The sequence below is a fragment of the Haliotis rubra genome, unplaced genomic scaffold, assembly GCF_003918875.1.
Source record: "Haliotis rubra isolate DU_JTF1 unplaced genomic scaffold, ASM391887v1 Scf807, whole genome shotgun sequence".
In the NCBI taxonomy this organism is placed as follows: domain Eukaryota; kingdom Metazoa; phylum Mollusca; class Gastropoda; order Lepetellida; family Haliotidae; genus Haliotis; species Haliotis rubra.
The window spans coordinates 333,937-354,497 of NW_025767532.1; the positions used below are offsets into that span (position 1 = coordinate 333,937).

Sequence of the window (20,561 nt, forward strand, 5' to 3'; positions counted from 1 at the left end):
CATCAACTAAATCAGCGAGCCTGACGGCCCAATCCCGTCAGTCGTCTCTTACAAACCACAGACTCTTCACTGTGTGGTACGGACCTGAATTGTCCGGAAAGTGATCATTTCTGACCTTGTTACAATTTACGTCGTAACAGACCTCTTATCGCTGGGTCCCGGCTAACGAAGTTTCTCTGAGGCGACAACTGAGCCACGTCCTCAACAATGTTAGTCCTCAAAAATAGACTCTCTGACACACTTCATATGTATCTACAGATTCTCTGACACACTTCATATGTATCTACAGATTCTCTGACACACTTCATATGTATCTACAGATTCTCTGACACACTTCATATGTATCTACAGATTCTCTGACACACTTCATATGTATCTACAGATTCTCTGACACACTTCATATGTATCTACAGATTCTCTGACACACTTCATATGTATCTACAGATTCGGCAAGTTCCATATTATGACCTGATTTCAGTATCACAACATCAGTATCAACGCCATTCAAACCACAACATTAGAATCCCCATTCACCACTGAACGTACTTAACAATCACACTCAGATAGATATATACTCATGCCAATAATGGTTGTAACCCCCTTCAATTTTTTTAATTAGAGAGGGGGTGGGGGTGTGAGGTGTGTGTGGGGTTGGGGTAGGGAGGGGGTGACAACCATTATTGGCATGAGTATATATAAGTATATATGGATGACAACTTCTTTTATTCTAGAGCACGACGTTTCATTCTCAGTTGAAAACGATACAAGAACCTGTATTGAAACGTCGTGCTCTAGAATAAAAGAAGTCATCCACATATCCTTGTTCTGTCTTACTTCCAGCTTCTAATATGCCACTCAGGGCAGTAATCACACTCAGGTACCGTGATGTCATCGGAAACATATTCGTCTATCATATCATATATTCTGGACTACTGCTGTGTAGACCGCCTCCGTGGTGTAGTGGTTAGAGCGTCCGCCCGGAGAGCGGAAGGTCGCGGGTTCGATCACCGACCGCGTCATACCAAAAGACGTTAAAATATGGTACTTGTTCAGAGGCCCAGATAAGCTGCGTATCAGGGTAAAATACGCATAGAAAATTTCCAATTACGCATTGAAAAATAATTGTTGCGTACCAATTACGCATTTAAAATGTTAGATACGCAAAAGGTTTAAAACAAATGCGTACGGAATATATTTATAAAAATCGCTTGCGTAATGACAAAGACATCGATTGCTATCAAGTTGTACTGTTAGTATAGGACAAGTGTTGTACTGTCAGTATAGGATGAGTGATTTTTTATGAAATCATTTCCATTATATTTAAGTTGGTTTTGATTAGGTATGACATAAGGTAGAACATACCTGCTTAGTAAACTTACTCAGTCACATAATACTTAGGTGAGTACAATGACTGAAATACGCACATATTTGAAAGCAGTGGGTAACGGAAAATGAAATACCCACTCAACATTGATAATACCCACTCCAAAAAAAAATACAGTGGGTACAGTACCCACATGAGCTAAATCTTATCTGGAGCTCTGCTTGTTGGTCCCTGCCTGGCGCTCAGCATTAATGGGTAGAAGGACTGGTCAGCTCGGAGTCAGTATAATGTGTCTGAGTGGGGTATTCATGCTTAACTGCGGCATGGTATCTCAGTGGGCTAGCACTATAAAACCAGCTTCAATCTGGGCTAGTACAAGCAGCCGCACATACACATACACACGCATGCACGTCGTCATATGAGCGAAATATTCTCAAGCACGACGTTAAACCCAGTTTCACCTCACCTCACCTTAGGAGTGACAAGTGAACGCTTTAACCACAAGGCTATCCCACCTGAGTGACTTTAGCAGGTTAAGACAAGATTTTCTCCATATGTGACATGAATATTACAGTTTCTTGATAACACATCAGACAATTCATGCTGTAAGTACTTCATTACAAGAAGAGAAGTGTTTATGTGCTCGTGTCCTTTGCCTTCAGTTTCCTACTCAGGGAAATGCCATGTCGGCCTTTAAACCAATTTCACCTCACCTCACCTCACCTCACCTCACCTCACCCCACTGCTGTGTAGCGACCAACAACGAGCAGGTACTTGTTTTATGTAGGTCGTGTGGGTGACGGGTTCGGCCCGAGGGGCAGGGCATGTCTGTCATTTCCGCAGGGCGCCAAGTGCCGTCGCTGTTGTTTAGGTGATCCATTCATGGGATTTTCTCCGCTGTTTCACCTTCCATGACCAAAGGATTCTTTTCAGACGGATAGTTGTATCTGACTGTTCTCTGGCATTCACGTTTTATATTTCAAAACAACGCCTAAAAACATTTTCCCTGTAAACATTCTAAGGTAAACAAAGGCAGTTATTTATATGTCCGAGCTTTTTCTATCACTCCTATGTAAATGTAGCATGCCTTAGCTCTACCAAACACATAATTACGAAACAATACGTTAGCCTCGCCGTGTAGGTGCGTATGTGTGATGGGGAGATGACTCGCCCCGCCATGTGGGCTCCTGTCTGACTTAGGGCTACAGGGACACAACCAGTAATTACAGTCAGTGTGGTGGGCGATCGCACCTTTGTCATCCGTCTCAGGAATGTTGACAACTGAATTATCGTGTACGCTTGGTCTGTCAAAATTGGTCTGAGAGAAAACTCGGTGTCACCACATTCTGCTATATCGTGTCACATGTCCAGTGACTGTAGAATCCGCGCAGACTCTTCATAACGGTTAACCAGTGACATGGTGTTTGAAGCACATCTAAAGCATCTCGTCCAATCAGCGATCGCTATTGGACCCTACTTTTGCCTGATTGGTTTACATTTCAGTTTATGCACGTGATGCACGTTCGTGTTATGCCCAATGTGAAAAAGATTGGGATTAAGGTGGGGAAGCGAGTGAATGTTCTTCTCCGTCGATAGGCGATGTATTGTGCTGATATCACGGCGGTGTAGATAACCGAGACTGGAAAGTTAAACGAGTGGTTGATAGCAAGATCAAAGTTACAGAAGTTAACAAGTCGATCCTATTCCCGTCATCCTGGGCCCGGTTGTTCAAAACTCGGTTATCTTTTAACCTTTAACCAGCCGTTAAGTACATTTAACTGACTGTTACCTAATAACAGAGGGTTATCTTGTTGTTCAAAACTTTTAACAGGCTGTTAACGTGACGTTAAGTTAACACACCTTAGGACCTCCGCTAACTTTTTAACAGTGTGGTTAACTCGCAAATGGCGTTCATGGCTAACGCTGCTTTCATGAGGCCAGTTCAGCAAAGAAAGGATAGGGTGTATCGTGGACTGGACTTCGATATTGGAAATTATTCTGACGAAGAGTTACATACGAAACTGTATCGATGCACATCATAGGAACTAAAATACATGTCGTACAAGAACATGATGCCTACGTTTCATCTTGTGTAAAGGTTTATATATGTTTTACTACACTAAATGTGTGAATTTCTTCTGTAAATATTATTCAAACAAACACTTTCAAAGAATCAAACACGTACACCCTATACCCACGAATGACATGATATTGAACAAGACTAAATGTAGATAATTAAATTAGTTTCATGAAAAAATATCCGAATGATTACATTATGATACTGAAAGTGTAATCGGCGACCTTCACCTCAGAGAAATTGCAGATTATGTACAACAATGTTGACGTATGACCACACTACCGTTGATATTTCTTAAAAAATGGCGGCTGACATGGGTTTTGCGAGGACCCTTCCCTTGATTCAGGCATCGTTTGTACATAAATATGAGATGTAAGTAAACAGAATGATTCTGACTATCTGTGTATTGTTACATGTTTTTATCGTTTTCATTTTAAGAAAGAGAAGAAGCGGCCAGAAATGCCGATTATTACCGTTGTCGTTCTGCGTGATTTTGCGTCAGTCACGACGTCACGCTGCACAGAAACTTAATTGACAGTTTCGTATAAATTTATATCACATTCCTGTATTGTATCTATTTTTAATTTCCTATTTCTTGCTACTATGCTCTTTCGTTGCAAATGGGTGTCTGAAAATTTGAGAAAATGCTACACAGTATAAAGTCTGAAATTTTCTTTGTTTACATTTCAAACAGGTGTTGTCTTTCGAGCACAGCATTGTTTCCACCGCCAATATCTTTCGTTTCAGTTTATCTAGACACTTGGTATTGGTGACAAAGACCAGTTGTAATTAGATTCTAAAATGTATGAGGAATTCAGTAGGGCTGGGACGAGTAGGAAAAAATGGAATCGAGTACCCGGATATGTAAGAAATACATTCGGGTCAACCTCTGAATATTCAATCACGATTTGACAGAGACTATTATAGAAAACTTGAAAAAGTGGCAATAAGACATTAAAACTGACCTCAAGCTATTGAATTTACGTCTGTTTAACCAATATAGAGAGTAACACCATTACTTACATTCCTCGTTATAACAACGAACGAAACGTTCCTGCTGCTACTGTAACTTAACTACTCACTGCTCATGCACAGTTAAATTACAGTCATTAAAACTATGCTCCATTAATCGGACAATACCAATGATGTAAAAACCCGTGAATTTCCGGGTTAGAATATTGATCTTCAGTAACCCATGCTTGTCGTAAGAGGCGACGAACGGGATCGGGTGGTCAAACTCGCTGACTTGGTTGACACATGTCATCGTATCCCAATAGCACACATCGATGCTCATGTTGTTGATCACTGGATTGTCTGGTCCAGACTCGATTATTTACAGACCGCCGCCATATAGCTGGAATATTGCTGAGTGTGGCGTAAAACTAAACTCAGTCACTCACTCACTCATTGATGTAAATGTGTGTTATGTCAAAAACGAAAAAGACAAGCTATTGTCTGCCCTTGTCATTACAGAGCTCTCTCCCGTTCCGGGTACCCGATTCCTAGAAATAGGACTCGATTCTAGCTGTACCCGACCCGGATTCGAGTACCGTAGTACCCGTCCCAGCCTTAGAATTCAGTGATGCATTTGTCGCAGCTGAATATGAAATATATGTGATGTAATTGGCAACTCAATACCGGCCTTCGCGAAACGTTGTGAGTTGTGAGTGATATGCAGGCCTACTTCGTAGTCACTTTGATTAAATGTTATATTTGAATATCGAAACCTTTTTGTCACAGCGAACACAACACTATCTCTTGTCATTTTACACGATAATGTTTGGAATTTTAAACATATTTTATAACAATATCTGAATGCTAATGTTATACACTGATGTATTTTATATAAGGAATACAATGGTACAATAGTATTTCTCTGCCGAATCGTTGCAGCGTCCTATAATACACTTATGAAATATAATACATGTTTTCCGTCCTTGAAGACATTGAAAAGAACTATCTATGCATTTTCAATAGTCCCTTGTGAATTGAACTAAATGGAGGTTCATCTGATCAATGAGTATCGAGGAAATTATGTTCATCTACTACAGCGTTCTATAATATACTTATGAAATATGATACATGTTTTCCGACCTTGAAGTCATTAAAAAGAAGTATGCATTTTCTGCAGTCACTTGTGAATTGAACTAAATGAAGGTTCATCTGATTAATGAGTATCGAGGAAATTATGTTCATCTATACATTAGACGCAGCTTCATGTTTTTCAAGACATCTTTCCGGAATATGCGTCTGCGAAGGCGTTCAGATAATGACGATATTGCACAGTTTTATTCATGCGATTCCTGTCAACAGTAAGGTCGAATAATAAATCGATTTTATTCAGCAGTGTTGGCCCTGGGGCCTATAGTACAATTACAGTTTGATTACTTGCACGTGGTGCTAGTAACATATTAAGTTTCTCACAACATTATATTATTTTGATGTTAAAAGATTTCACAACATCTGTATTGTGTGTTCATACATTTGGCAATGTTTTTACATTACAATTTTGACTTGGCAAATAATTAATAAATGACATTGATAGCATCTTAATGACTTTGCCATACAGTCATGACAATTTAAGGAGTGAAAAGTGAGCGATAGGTCTTGTGGGAATTCAAAGATTCATTAAGACTGTAGCCGTCTAAGCGTAACTCCTGTGTGTAATATTTGTAAATATTCTATCCACTGAAAACATGCTTCTACTATTAATATTACATGTATTTTCATGGATTCATTATATTTTATCTATAGCTGTGCTATAGTTTCTCATTAAAATGTCTTTTCTGTTGTCGGAATTGAAGTAAGTCCCACACAGAACAGGGATCATATGTCTTTGAAATATATATGCAAACGTCTGGAACCTTGTGTTCCAATACAAGCGTTCGTAGAGCTACGACATTCGCATGCCTATGATAAACTATAGAGTTGGTCTCAACCATTGACTGGATTACATTCTCATCGTCAGCAGAGAAATTTCGACTTCTCTTTTTCCTTGGGGTGCAGGCGACATTTCGCGATTCCATTTTTGGTAATCCGGAAGTAAACAGAAAACGGAATTGTGGGATATATGAAAGCTAACCAGTGACGTTAACCACACTATTAAACTTTGACGGCGACGTTAGCTAACGGCATGACTAACCATGTTTTGAACAACGCATATTTAACGTTCGGTTACCTAACGGCCGGTTAAGGATTTAACCGGCCGTTAGGAGTTAACCGGCGGTTAAGATAACCGAGTATTGAACAACCGGGCCCTGGACGACAGGGTTTCAGTTAGATATAAAAAATACAAACAGCACGTTCCAGGGGCACATGACAGGATTTGCTGACACTGCGCGAACACCGGGTGTCCTGACTGTTTACACACAGTACAATGTTAGGGATACTGGGGATCTAACCTGCTAGTTCTAGCCATAGTAGATAACTGTATACTTTTCCTGGAGTTGATATTTTAGTGATTTTCAGCATCATTTTTATTGTGTTCAATTTATTGTAAAACAAAAGATATTTTCTGCAAAACTGCTGATACGGCGTTAAACAAAACTCACTAACGGTTTCCTGTTTCTCTAACCCGTGAAGATCCGGGTTAGAATTGATCTTCAGCAACCCATGCTTGTCGTAAGAGGCGACTAACAGGATCGGGTGGTCAGGCTCGCTGACTTGGTTGACACATGTCATCGGTTTCCAATTGCGCAGATCGATGCTCATGCTCTTGATCACTGGATTGTCTGGTCCAGACTCGATTATTTACAAACCGCCGCCATATAGCTGGAATATTGCTGAGTGCGGCGTAAAATTAAACTCACTCACTCACCTGTTTCACTAAGCTGTTAGAATTCTACCGCCTGGAGGATAGACCCCATGAACATTGAAGTTATGACGCTTGTGCTTTAAAAGCATGCACGGGGTATTTGGAAGCTGATGTCCTCATTATTATAATGGGGATGAACAAAATACCAGGTTTGAGTCAGGCAGCTCGAATGGGCTGGGGTGTCGCCAACGTGTAATTACAGACGTGCACGACGTGACAACTGCTGCGTCACGTCACGGTCCACGGTCCACAGTCTACGTCAAAGCACCTCGGCCCATGTCAATCGAAATGAGAACAACCATAGCTCACAGGCATGACTGGGCAGGTTTCCTTCAGCCCTCTTCAATGTGATATCCTTGTAATGAGTAGATACTGAGCCTCTCCATCAGATTAGGGACACGGTCGACCAGTCACGTATGGCGCGGGAATTCATTGCAGAGTTGCTTCCCTTTATCACCCCCCCAGAAACTTATCGGTGCTCGACTCTCACTTCACCCCGATTGTTACAAGGTCGTCTAGAACATACCTAAGCTCTTTGGTTTCACCGAAGTAGTAAAGTTTGAATTACTTCAGGCTTTCCTCCACCATTAAGCTGACAAGCTGTCGTATAACTGGAATAAAGTTCAAAGGGTCTGAGAATTAAAATCACGTGGATATTGATTCCCTGACCTGGGTATGTCAGCGCTTAGGGCATGCTTATGTGTGGAGGCTCTCGTCAAATTCATATCAATGACTTTATAATGATATTTCTTGTTTGTTTGTTTGTTTGGGGAGTGCGACATTAAACAACAAACCAAAACAAACAGTTGTTAGTATTCCATATACGGAACTAAAAACCCTCAGGAATCATCAATATTTTGTGTAGGACTGGGTTTCTTTGAAGGTTTACCGTATACAGAAATATTGCACGATACCTAAACCTTACAGCATGTCATACGTATCAGGGCCTACCAGCTGAATTTCCATAAAACAACAACATAATAATAATAATAGTCCATTTATATTGCGCGTTTATCCATGCAAATTGCATGCTCAAAGCGCTGACATATTACCCCTGGTCAACGAGTACAGAACACTCCATGTGGAGAATACAACCGGTCGCCTGTCAGGCGCTCAAGGTTCAAATTCAGACTACCATCGTATCATACCAGGTACCCAATTTTACTGCTGGGTGGACAGAGGCAATTTTGAACAAACTCACTTGCCTAAGGTGAGACCACATGCGTCACATGTGCTTCGTTGTGGGGCAGGACTGAAGTCCTAGAAACTGGAATCAAGCTGCCAAACACGGTCACCAATCCGAGGACTGTCCGCGCCCAACGTTGCTTAACTTCAACTGAATGTGACCTGAGCTCTACGCACAGGACCACACACCGCCAGAGACATGGCAAAAAACGAATTGTTCTGTACAGAGGAAACAGTTGAATGCCTTGAAGCAGTGACTGCCAAGATTCTTTCTCTAAATAGAATTCCAGGTTGAAAAATAAAATGATCGGTCCCTAAAGCCATGCTTCATATTGTCATTTCATCAAGCAAACTATGGCACACGTAAACCCTCTTAATCCAGGCAGGGTTATGTAACTGAATTGGCTGTTCCTAGATCAACCGATCGTTGGTTCAAATCCAACATTCAAATGAAACAAGTCTAGATTTTCCCGGGATCTGAATGTCCCCCGCTAACTGTGGCTCCTCTTCAATTCCATCAATACTATACTCATGCCAATAATGGTTGTCAACCCCAACCCCACCTCACACCCCCACCCCACACCCCCTCTCTAATTTAAAAATTGGAGGGGGTGACAACCATTATTGGCATGAGTATATATTTATAGACTAAGCGTTAGTCTAGTTTATGATACTTCATGGTTTATCCAAATTACCACATACACCTTCTACCTAGGTGAAGGTTAACGCCAGCAGCAGCCATGACGCATCTTACCCGTCCATTCTTGTATACTTGCAACTATACCTTAATAACTTATTTCATGTACATTTCCAGCCTATTCGCCATTAACGCACAAGGAGAGCTCCGAATATCGGCCGATAAAGACAACCTAACGGAAAACCAATACGACGTGGTTGTCATAGTAACAGACAATGGCGTTCCTTCCCGTCAATCTTCAGCGGTAGTGAAGGTCAAGTTCCCTCCACAGAGTCCAACCATCGGGAACGTGACGATGCAGGAAGGTGGAAGCGACGTCGTCTCCATCTGCCTCGGCGTCGTCGCCGCGACTCTCCTCATCATTGTCATCATCCTAACAGTCTACATTGTTAGACGGTACGTTTTCAAAAGCAAAGTCCGCCATTTCATCTAATACTCCGTCAAAATACTGCTAAGTGTACGAAAATAATGGCAAAACGTACATATACTACTAAAAGGAAGTAAAGAATACATGATTCTTTCATATTACCATTGTTAATCTGTCATTTAGTTCGCAAAATATGTAAAGTGCATACGATTCTTTCGTGGTGTGATAGATTAACTATAGTATTATATATACTGAAGTGTTTTACAAAATGTACGTCCACTGCGCCTCATGTTCCTCCCATGATTGACGTCGTTTTGCCAACCAAGGTGTTTATACATTGTCAACACAAATAATAAGAACAATGATCATAATAATCATAATAATTATTTCTTGGTTTGTTTTCGAGATGTTATTGTCGAACAGAAAAAGCGATTGACTTTACGGTACGTTTTAATTAAGATGTCATGTTCCGATAGCAAATGTGTCAGTCATTACGTTCAGCTGCTCTGTCCTACATATCGCTACTAATATTCCAGCCTTTCTCTGTTCAGAAGACTACAGAGCACGGAACAGCTGGACAAGGCCAAGAACCGCAGCTCCCTCGACCCACGTGGCATTATGTTCAAGAAGCACCCCGGCTCAAGAGCCCCGTCCCGGGTAGCCATCGACTTCGCCAACGAGGAGTCCACAGACGGAGGCACGACACTAGCAGAGAACCCGTTTACCCTGGATGGCAACAGTAACTATGGTTACATGCATAGCGACGAGTCCGAGAATGACAGAGACGTTGACGAGATTCAGATCGAGACTGCTGTAATTCCCTACAGAAATGTGGGCAAATTTTCTTCCAATGGACCAGTATTTCCTAATATGGAAGATGAGGATGGGCTACCTATTAACGATCACTCGTATCACAACAGCTCCCTCAGCACGTTCAAGGATTCTAACGACAGTCTCCATAGCGACAGCACGAGCAGTAAAAAGGGACTTATGAAAAATATGAATGGCATCGGGACAAAGTCTCTTCCGAATAAAAAGTTGTCCTGGGCGGGGAATGGCGAGATGCCGTCAAATAAATCACTGGTAAGTAATAGATAAAGTATGGGATGACCATTTGATATTGTCTGAAGTTAGAGTAGGAGCTGACAACTTTATATGCTGGTTGTTTGGGTAGGAGTGGGTGAATCGTGGCTTCATTGTTTTGTTTTTTTAAACATTACTGTTCCTAAATTTGTTGAAAATATAGAATAACTGGATGGATGATGGAGGCTTTGCTTTTTTAAACAATAATCCTAGCTGACATGGTTGACACATGTCATCGTATCCCAATTATTTGATCGATGTTCATGCTTCTGATCACTGGATTGTCTGGTCCAGACTTGATTATTACAGATCGCCGCTATATAGCTGGAATATTGCAGAGTGCGGCGTAAATATCAAACAAACAAACAAAACATTTTCTCTACCCGAAATTGTTCCACAAAGCAACAAAATACATTAACATTGGTGGTTGACAATTCCAGGCGATTCCAGTTCAAATTTCTGCTTTTGTTGTAATCACCTCAGATTCCTTAGGAGTGAGAGCTAACCGACGAATCGGCATAGGTCCTAAGGAGAAATCCCCGTCCGTTTCTGTCTGCAATAGTTTAACCGTTAGAGAAGTGTTCTGTAAATGCACCATTACTAATATTTGGTTTCTACTTACAGAATAGTCTGGATCATGACCCGGGCATTTCGCCGATTGACGAGAAGCCAGAAATAACGGTATACTTCTGAACAATGATGTATTATTGTGTGTAACCTTGACCTTCGTGAGGGACTCACGGATATGTTCATGTTCACGTGCAATTCATGGATGTGAGGACCCAGCGGTGACACGTGATATTGTACAACCACCAGCTTATGTCCAGACAGTTGACAGTATTGCTACAGGACACAGGACAACTGGATGATATACCTTCTTCCAAGTGCTGGTTTTGTTGTTGCGGTAAACTGAGGACAACTGATGTCAGGTCATTATAGATACATGCTGATGGCCAATGTTGGTATTGAAGTCAGACTGATCAGTGATTCGCAGAAAGATGTCTTGGATCTTTAACTGGACTGCTGACGTATTCGTGTAAAGTGAGTGAGTGTGGTTTTATGCCGTTTTCAGCAATATTCCAGCAATATCACGGCAGGTGACACCAGAAATGGGCACCACACATTGTACCCACGTGGGGAATCGAACCTGGGTCTTCAGCGTGACGAGCAGACGTTATTTGTGTGAAGGACAGCTGAATGAAAGTTGTAGGATAATTTCAAAGGAAAAAGGTCTTTCGTCCTCAAGAATAGAGCGAATCAGTTCATCTTCAAAACATCTGGTTGACGAAGTATCTAACCTGCTGACAGGTTCGTTTCAAGGAATACAACGAGCTGATTCACTTACAGAGCAGCTGATTGGCCCTTTGTCATGACTGCTGATTGGTTCGTTACCAGGATTTCCTTTTTGTTTTGGTTTGTGATTGAACGGTTTTCAGTGCAGCTGATTCCTTCTGGTACCGAAGGGTGATTGTAAGTGTTTCCTGTTGGTTAAAGAATAGCAATACGAACGTTCTGATCTCTTCAACTGGGGAAACTCTTCGTGAAAGCCTTCAGTGACCTCCCTTGTTCTTATGGACCATGTGACAAAGCCAAATTTCCGGGATTTGAGTGTATCACCAGAACGTCAAGGCCGATATAAACCAGGCGCCTCTTGAACAGATACTCCCCTAACGTCATTATACAAGACAAATTTAGAAATGTTTAGAAAATTTTACTTTTAAATTTCATGTTAGCATTTGTTATTTCAACAGAACAATGGCTAGGACAAATCAACTGATTAGGTAACTAATGAAATCATGTGGATTGACAGTGCCATCAAGTGAGTGAGTGAATGAGTATGGTTTTATGCCGCTTTTAGCAATATTCTAGCAACATCGCGGCAAGGGACACCGGAAATATATCCATATGTGGGGTGTCTCGAATCCGGGCCTTAGGCGTGACGAGCTAACACTTCATCCACAGGACTACCCGACACCTCTGTCACTGACAGAATATTCTATAAAGCATCAATTAAAAGAAGACTCGAGATTATACCAATACAAAGTACTAGAATCTGTACTTTACTGGCAAAGTACTAGAATGTGTACTTTACTGGCAAAGTACTAGAATCTGTACTTTACTGACAAAGTACTAGAATCTGTACTTTACTGACAAAGTACTAGAATCTGTACTTTACTGACAAAGTACTAGAATCTGTACTTTACTGGAAAAGTACTAGAATCTGTACTTTACTGACAAAGTACTAGAATCTGTACTTTACTGGAAAAGTACTAGAATCTGTACTTTACTGACAAAGTACTAGAATCTGTACTTTACTGACAAAGTACTAGAATCTGTACTTTACTGACAAAGTACTAAAATTGTACTTTACTGAAAAAGTACTAGAATATGTACTTTATCGAGTAAGCGAAAATTAACATGTTATGTTACCAGACCGCCAAACTTTTCTAGATTTCCACGATTTCCAGGTTTCCGTATGTCAGAGCTCGCTGTACGACAGAGCACCACGTGTTTGCAAGGATTAGAAGGAACGTAGTGTTGCAATATACAAGTGCTTCGATGTATCAAATAATACAGATTAATAATTATGCATCCAGTTAAATGAATTGGTCTCAAAATTCTGAACTGATTATTGTACTAAGTTGCGCAATAGGACGGGACCCAGTCAACAGGAAACGAGACTGTTGTGTAATCAATGTTTTGACTTGAAGGATCCATGTGAATGGGAGTACAACTTACATCGCCTGGACCTATATACTGGACCCTGTCATCAGACCCTCAATCACGCGTCGCCCGCCCAGCCCCACCCTTATGTACCACCTTGTACCGAGATACTTCCTAACAAACGTGCCTTAATCAGAATGAAGCATTCGCGTCTATCTTGCCCAATGTGTATCATTCACGTCAGCATAATTCATGCATCATGGCGCTCTGTATCCGAAATATGTATAATATATTCATCCAGCGTCATGTGCACGCTTCTGTACATAGCCAACATAATTTCATTAACCAAAGATTGTGGTGATATTTTGTATGATACATACACGACACTAATCAAAATGCATCATGGGATCATTATACTAAGATATCTTAGTACGACTGTTAACACGTGTTAAGACATCCTTAATACTCAGACCGATTTGTCGTAACTTTCCATTCTATCCAATTATCGTATCCAAGAAAAGGAAAGTTTCCAATTTTCGTTCCATGAAATAATGGTCATTTATGTATTCACAAAGTTACAACGTTCCTGAAAATGCTACATTCATTTTTGTTAACGATTAACGAAATTAATTCTAAAGCAACATGATCAGGACAGCCAACAATGAAGATTTCAAATTATCAATGTAAGAAATCATTTGAAGAATTCTATCGTTGATAATTGTTTGACCATAAATCTGTTAACATCGGCGGGATGCATGTTCCGCTTATCATCCTCCATATACTCTTTCAGCATGTATATATTTCTAACACTTGTTTATATGATCTGACCTAGTATTTCAGCCGTACATTCATATGATCGTTTATACGAGTATAAGCATTGTGATCCTACAGACGATACTCCAAATGTGATTTCACGAGAAGATATTTCTTGGGAAATAAAGTCTTTCCACAACGACTCATCGTCGGCACCCTTTGTTCTTATCAGTACTAAGTGAGTGAGTATGGTTTTACGCTGCTTTTAGCAATATTCCAGCAATATCACTGCGGGGGACACCTGAAATGGGCTTCACGCATTGTACCCATGTGGGGAATCGAACCCGGGTCTACAGCGTGACGATTGAACGCTTCAACCACTAGGCTACCCCACCCAGCGTTATTGCCTGAAGTTTCAGATATTTGCAGGCCCTTGTTGCCTTCAGTAAATTATCTGTCAATTTTTGTTTTTACTGGAATCTTTCCCATAATTATTTTTCTTTATTAACGTTCGGGAATCATCCATGATCCATCATGTTACGAATACTAGACAGTTTCACTTCCTGGTACTTCAGCCTGGTTCCCTGGGTCTGTTGCGCCTGCGTTAACGCTCAGTGTCGGAGCGTTAGCGCAGGCGCAACAGACCCAGGGAACAAGGCTGCTGGTACTTCAGCACTTTGCGCATAGGAATGTCAACACCAGTCTTAACAAGTAAATTCAAACCTCTCTCCACCATAAGCTTCGCTAATTGACTTTGTAGAAACCGTGTGAAACTGTGTACAGTGTAGTCTATTTTGTTTTTATTGGTTGGACTTAAAGAAAAGAGCCTGCAGATTTCATTCAGGGAATGTAGATTTTAAAGCCTGCTGGCGGCCGCAGGCCCTGATGGTCAACTGGCAAATTCAATCAACCTTTATTTCCGTTTTAATGAGGCCACAGGCCTTTAGTACATGAAACATACATACATTTATATTCGCCCGAGTAGTAACTTTTACATTTTTTCAAATATTATTATTTATATGGAATATAAACATTGATAAATGATAAAATGTTTGTACTTGTTAGTAATGATATAACTGTAATAACGTTTGGATATCTATAAAAAGATTCGGTAAATATTTTCTTCTAAGGTCTAAGTACGGCGGACAACAAGAAGGAAATGGTACTCATCCTCGACAGTAATTAAAACACATAGTTGGCATAGTCTCTCTTGTCGATTAATATTAGTATAGCGTCCAGTTTCTATAAATAAATCATGAGATGAACATCAAAAACGTGATAATGCAACTGGGAACTTCTTTACTGTTATCTACTGAGAGGTACCAGGGGCGGTGGGGTAGCCTAATGGTTAAATCGTCGGCTCGTCACGCTGACGACCCGGGTTCGAATCCCCACATGGGCACAATGTGTGAAGCCCATTTATGGTGTCCCCTGCCGTGATATTGCTGGAATATTGCTAAAAGCGGCGTAAAACCCAACTCACTCACTGAGAGGTACCATTCCAAACTTATTTGCTCTTTAAAAATTTTGTAATAGAAACATTTGTTTGATAGAGTCAGCGATTCAAACCAACTGCAAACACTGCCCCCTACTGCTCCTCTCAGTACCGACTGTAGTCTCTCGTACAGACCCTGAAGCAAATATATCCAAGAAAGCCCACACAAGTCTAGAAAACGTGGCAAGTCTAGATTTCCTCAGCTTCAGGGCTCCTTTTCATTATATATTTTTTTTATTTACTATGAACTTTTTTCAGTAAAATATGTTCATTTCAGAGACTAGTTGTTAGTCTATACTGACTGTAAACCCTGTCTGCAGCCATGGTGGCCCAGCCGAGATACTTCACACCTCCAGGCTAGCTTCCTGGATACTGTCTGTTGTATAAGTTTAAAATCCAGATTCGGATTTCGAGTTTGTCTGCTAAAGCTCGTGGGTTACATGATCTGGTTCATTATTTATAATGCGCCATATCGCATCCTACGGCATGTTCTAAGCCTACAGTATTACGGCGGTCAGTGGGTACGTGGTTTTCAATCTCAACTCCTAAGTGCAGACAGACAGATTGTTTATTTGAGTCTCACCTTGAACATACAATATTTACAGACGAAGCATACACTGAATAAAAGGTAATGCACAAGCAATTCCATTAGGGATTATGACTGACTGACTGAGTTTAGTTTTACGCCGCTGTTAGCAATATTCCAGCAACATCACGGCGGGGGACACCAGAAATGGGCTTCACACATTGTGCCCATGTGGGGATTCGAACCCGGGTCTTCGGCGTGACGAGCCAACGATTTAACCATTAGGCTACCCCACCGCCCCTAGGGATTATGAGATACTTACACATACATATATATTCAGATAAAAGGCCAATATAATACTGTTAAAAAGTAATAGGTTATAAGAGGCCCATCATTTGTATAAAAACCACTTCCGTCTTTGAAGAATACTAAAACAGGTTTTGGCACAGAGATCAGTTCATTTTGACTAAAAAGCATTGAAAACCTGCGTGAGGTTGGTGAGGTGAAATGCCATAGGGACATATATGTCCTTCCCCTTCAACCCTCAATTTCAAGTCCAATAAAAATCAAAATATCCCACGCACACAAATACACTTCACAGTTTCGAATTCTGCGGGAAATTTACTGTTTCTTGATACCATCCACTATAATTTTCGACAAAGCTCAAGTGCTGAAAATGACCTTTCAAAATAGGCTTCATCGAAAATGTCTCCATTTTTGACACAGTACGAAATCGCGATTCACAGCGTTATGTGCTGTATGATTTGAAATGTAAAAATCGGATAATTACTGGGAGTATGGAATTCAAAAATAACATATTCATGATCACTGATATCAGTTTTACATGAAATCGCTAATTATAATTCTGAAACGTTGCCGATGAATCTAGAATCGGTTGGGATGTTTTCGAAAATGCACTTACACGAACGCCGTAGAGCGCTCCAGCCATATTGGATAGTGTTTACAATATCACGTTTCGCGAAGGCCGGTATTGAGACGCCTATTACATCACGTATATTTCATATTCAGCTTCGAAAAATGCATCACTGAATTCCCCATACATCTTAGAATCAAATTGCAACTGGTCTGTGTCACCAATACCAACTGTCTAGATAAAATGAGACGAAACATTTTGGGTGTGAAAACGAACGCTGAGCTTGAAAGACTGCGCTTGTCTGAAATGTAAACAAAGCCAAATTCCGATTTTACACTGCGTAGCATTTTCTGAAATTTTTCAACATTCATCCGTCTATTCATTGCTTGCAAAGGCTCAATACCTTTGGAATATGCATGGAAAGAGTATCGTAGCAAGCAATGGAAAATTATAAATAGATACAATGCAATGATTTGATAATTCATAAGAAATTGTCAAAGTTTCCGTGCAGCGTGACGCGATGACTGACGCAAAATCACGCAGAACGACAACGGTAATTATCTGCATTTCTGGCTTTTTCTCTTACTTATAGTGAAAACGATAAAAACATATAACAATACACAGATAGTCAGAATCATTCTGATTACTTACATCTCATATTTATGTATAAGCGATCCCTGAATCAGTGGAAGGGTCCTCGCAAAATCCTGTGTACCCTTGTCAGCAAAGCCGCCATTTTGTAAGAAATCGGTCAGCGGTAGTGATGTCATACGTCAACATTGTTCTACATATTAGGCAATTTCTTTGAGGTGAAGGTCGGTTAAACAAGAGTAAACACAATCGCCCAATCCTTCCGATTACACTGTCAGTATTATAGTGTATATTTTGCGTAAAGTTCAGATACTTTTTCATGAAACTAACTTCAGTATCTACATTTAGCCTCGTTCAATATCATATCATACGTGCATATAGGGTTTACGGTGTTTTATTCTTTGAAAGTTTTTGATTGTTTGAATCATATTTACATAAGAAATTGATATATTTAGTGCAATACACCATATTCTAAACCTTTACACAAGTGTTAGAAGATCAAACGTAGCCATAACTGCACCTACTTTAGTTCCTATGATGTACAATATTCAATTTATTTGGACTAATATTGCAATTTCATATGAACAGGTTAATGAACGGTGATTTAATTCAACCTTATATGTAAAACTGATAATATTAATGAAAATGATTTATATATGGTATGAAATGTATATGCACACATATTTAAAGGAATTGTCTTGTTCATTGCATAATTTTGTGTCGTTTTATAGACAAAAGAATGATGCATATTGATCGGCCAGGTGCGCGTTTGTTGGAAACGTTTTATGATTCGCTATCATTGTTTTCGATAACATAATCAATTCATATTCGATTAAATAATATTGTGATGACAGGATATCAAACTCTAACTACATTTATCGGAAAATTGTTGAAAAATATATATACCATCTCATGTGTTAATTCGGACAAATCTTACATCCATATTCTAATATATAGTTCCATATATAAAAAGATATCTTTTTGCATCTTTCATTGCATACGTATGAAGAGAAATAGCTACATAATCATAAACAAACAAAATTCTTATCCCAAACAAAATATTCGAGTGTTGTGAAATATTATTTTTATTTACTTTAAATTGATGCCAAACAGGTGCGCGTGTTGTTCACAATAAGATACGCTGTCAAACCGTCTAATTGTTGATATATTCAGGACACTATTTAAATGGAAAAGTCAGTCATTTTATGTTTTGTCTAAAGAGTGTTAAATTCTGACGTAAAAGCCGAGACCTTTTATACAATTAATGGAAATTAGGTGAGATATATATACTAATCAGCATACCAATGTCGTCTTTTTCCGACGTCGCAAAATGCATAAAACAAGCAATGACGTCAACTAACATGTTGTATTATTTTCAGCAATTTCATTACATTTGAAGATATGGCTAGTATTCTGGTAATAACGATGCAAAATCTACACAAACAGGAGAATATGGGAATCTAAGAACTAACTTATATATCGGATAGGGCCATCCAAATCGCTATTACGAGCTTTCACATGTAATACGTTGTCATTTTTCTTGTAAATTGTGAAACTACCAAACTGCATCCGCTCACATTGGGGAACTTTGAATTGGAATAGTTTGGTACACTATGAACATAAAATAACGCAAATATAGCGTCCGTATCCACAACAAATTCTCTCCAAGTGATTTGAGTTACATTGACCTAGTGTTAAGCATAACGGAGTTATGCCTCCTTATCATTATACGTGTATGACCTCTCTGTCGTCGTTTGACGTCATAGAATAAAATCCATTTTTGACATTTATTGCGAGTCATTTTTAATGTTGAGCGTATAACGTTATGCACAAGCACATAAACCCAATTCATATACACTTATGTCGTTCAAATATCAGGCTGTATTTTCTTCGCTGACACTTTCCGTAAAGATGCCACATTAAATAAATCGTAGCACAGTGCTTTTATCGGTGCGCGATAAAAAGCTGAGAAATTTACTGTTTTTTAACGCATAACATAACATTTAGCAGTGTCTATTTCTCAAACCGCCAAGGTAGTTGCACTTATATTTATACCAACGGATAGGACATTTAATATTCTACATTTCTGTGTAATTGTATAGCCGTACGTAGATCCAGGACCACGCGGGCGCAATTCTCGCACAACGTTCACTTTTCAAACCGTATGAAAATGTGCGCCTGAAATAAAACTCGGCATCAAGGGGGGTTAACGTCGTACTTAAGAATATTTTGTTCATATGACGACCTACATGCGTGTGTATGTGTATGTGTATGTGTATGTGTATGTGTATGTGTGACTGATGGTACTAGCCCAGACTTAAGCTGGTTTTATAGTGCTAGCTCACTGAGATACCATGCCGCAGTGAAGCATGAATACCCCACTCAGACACATTATACTGACTCCGAGCTGACCAGTCCTTGCTGTACCCATTAATGCCGAGCGCCAGGCAGGGACCAACAAGTACCATATTTTAACGTCTTTTGGTGTGACGCGGCCGGCGATCGAACCCGCGACCTTCCACTCTCCGGGCTAACCACTACACCACTTAGGCGGTTTGAAAACAAGCATGTGTATGTGGGTGTAACAGTCACTGTTGAGTAAATGCGGCATGGTTCGACCTGTAACTTGCCTCAGCAGACACAACATGTGTTGTATGCTTCAGTGTGGCTTAGGAACGAAGGAACTCTATGCAGCTTCTACCCGGTACAGCGTTGCTCAGCTTCATCTGATTTCCTCACCTTGGGATTATTATAGACATGTCGATGTGCCACCCATACAGCTGTGGCGGACACGTCATGGTCTGGCGGACATACTGACCAACATGGCGTTAAGCAGAATCATACTGACTGACTGACTGACTGAGTTTGGTTTCACGCCGCTGTTAGCAATATTCCAGCAACATCACGGCGGGGGACACCAGAAATGGGCTTCACACATTGTACCCATGTGGGGATTCGAACCCGGGTCTTCGGCGTGACGAGCCAACGCTTTAACCACTAGGCTACCCCACGGTCCAGCAGAATCATAAACCTGCGCTCGGACTATCAACTGTGATGCTGTATTTAAATCAACTTACCATTGCACCCTTACAAAAACTGAATATAGGTGAG

At 40.2% G+C, this 20,561-nt stretch overlaps 1 protein-coding gene across 7 annotated transcripts in view; it reads left to right on the forward strand.

The window, feature by feature from the left end:
* The window catches only part of LOC124261741 (protocadherin gamma-A1-like), a 72,910-nt gene extending 60,722 nt beyond the window's left edge, over positions 1 to 12,188 (forward strand). For 6 of the 7 annotated variants that reach the window (XM_046696096.1, XM_046696094.1, XM_046696097.1 and 3 more), the window contains 3 exons: positions 9,215 to 9,493; positions 10,001 to 10,547; positions 11,172 to 12,188. In XM_046696096.1, the coding sequence (XP_046552052.1) occupies positions 9,215 to 9,493; positions 10,001 to 10,547; positions 11,172 to 11,240 (895 nt within the window). In that variant the 3' untranslated portion in view covers positions 11,241 to 12,188. The remainder of the gene's footprint in view (positions 1 to 9,214; positions 9,494 to 10,000; positions 10,548 to 11,171) is intronic. The other variant, XM_046696098.1, reaches the window with a different exon arrangement.
* The last annotated feature ends 8,373 nt before the right edge of the window (positions 12,189 to 20,561 follow it).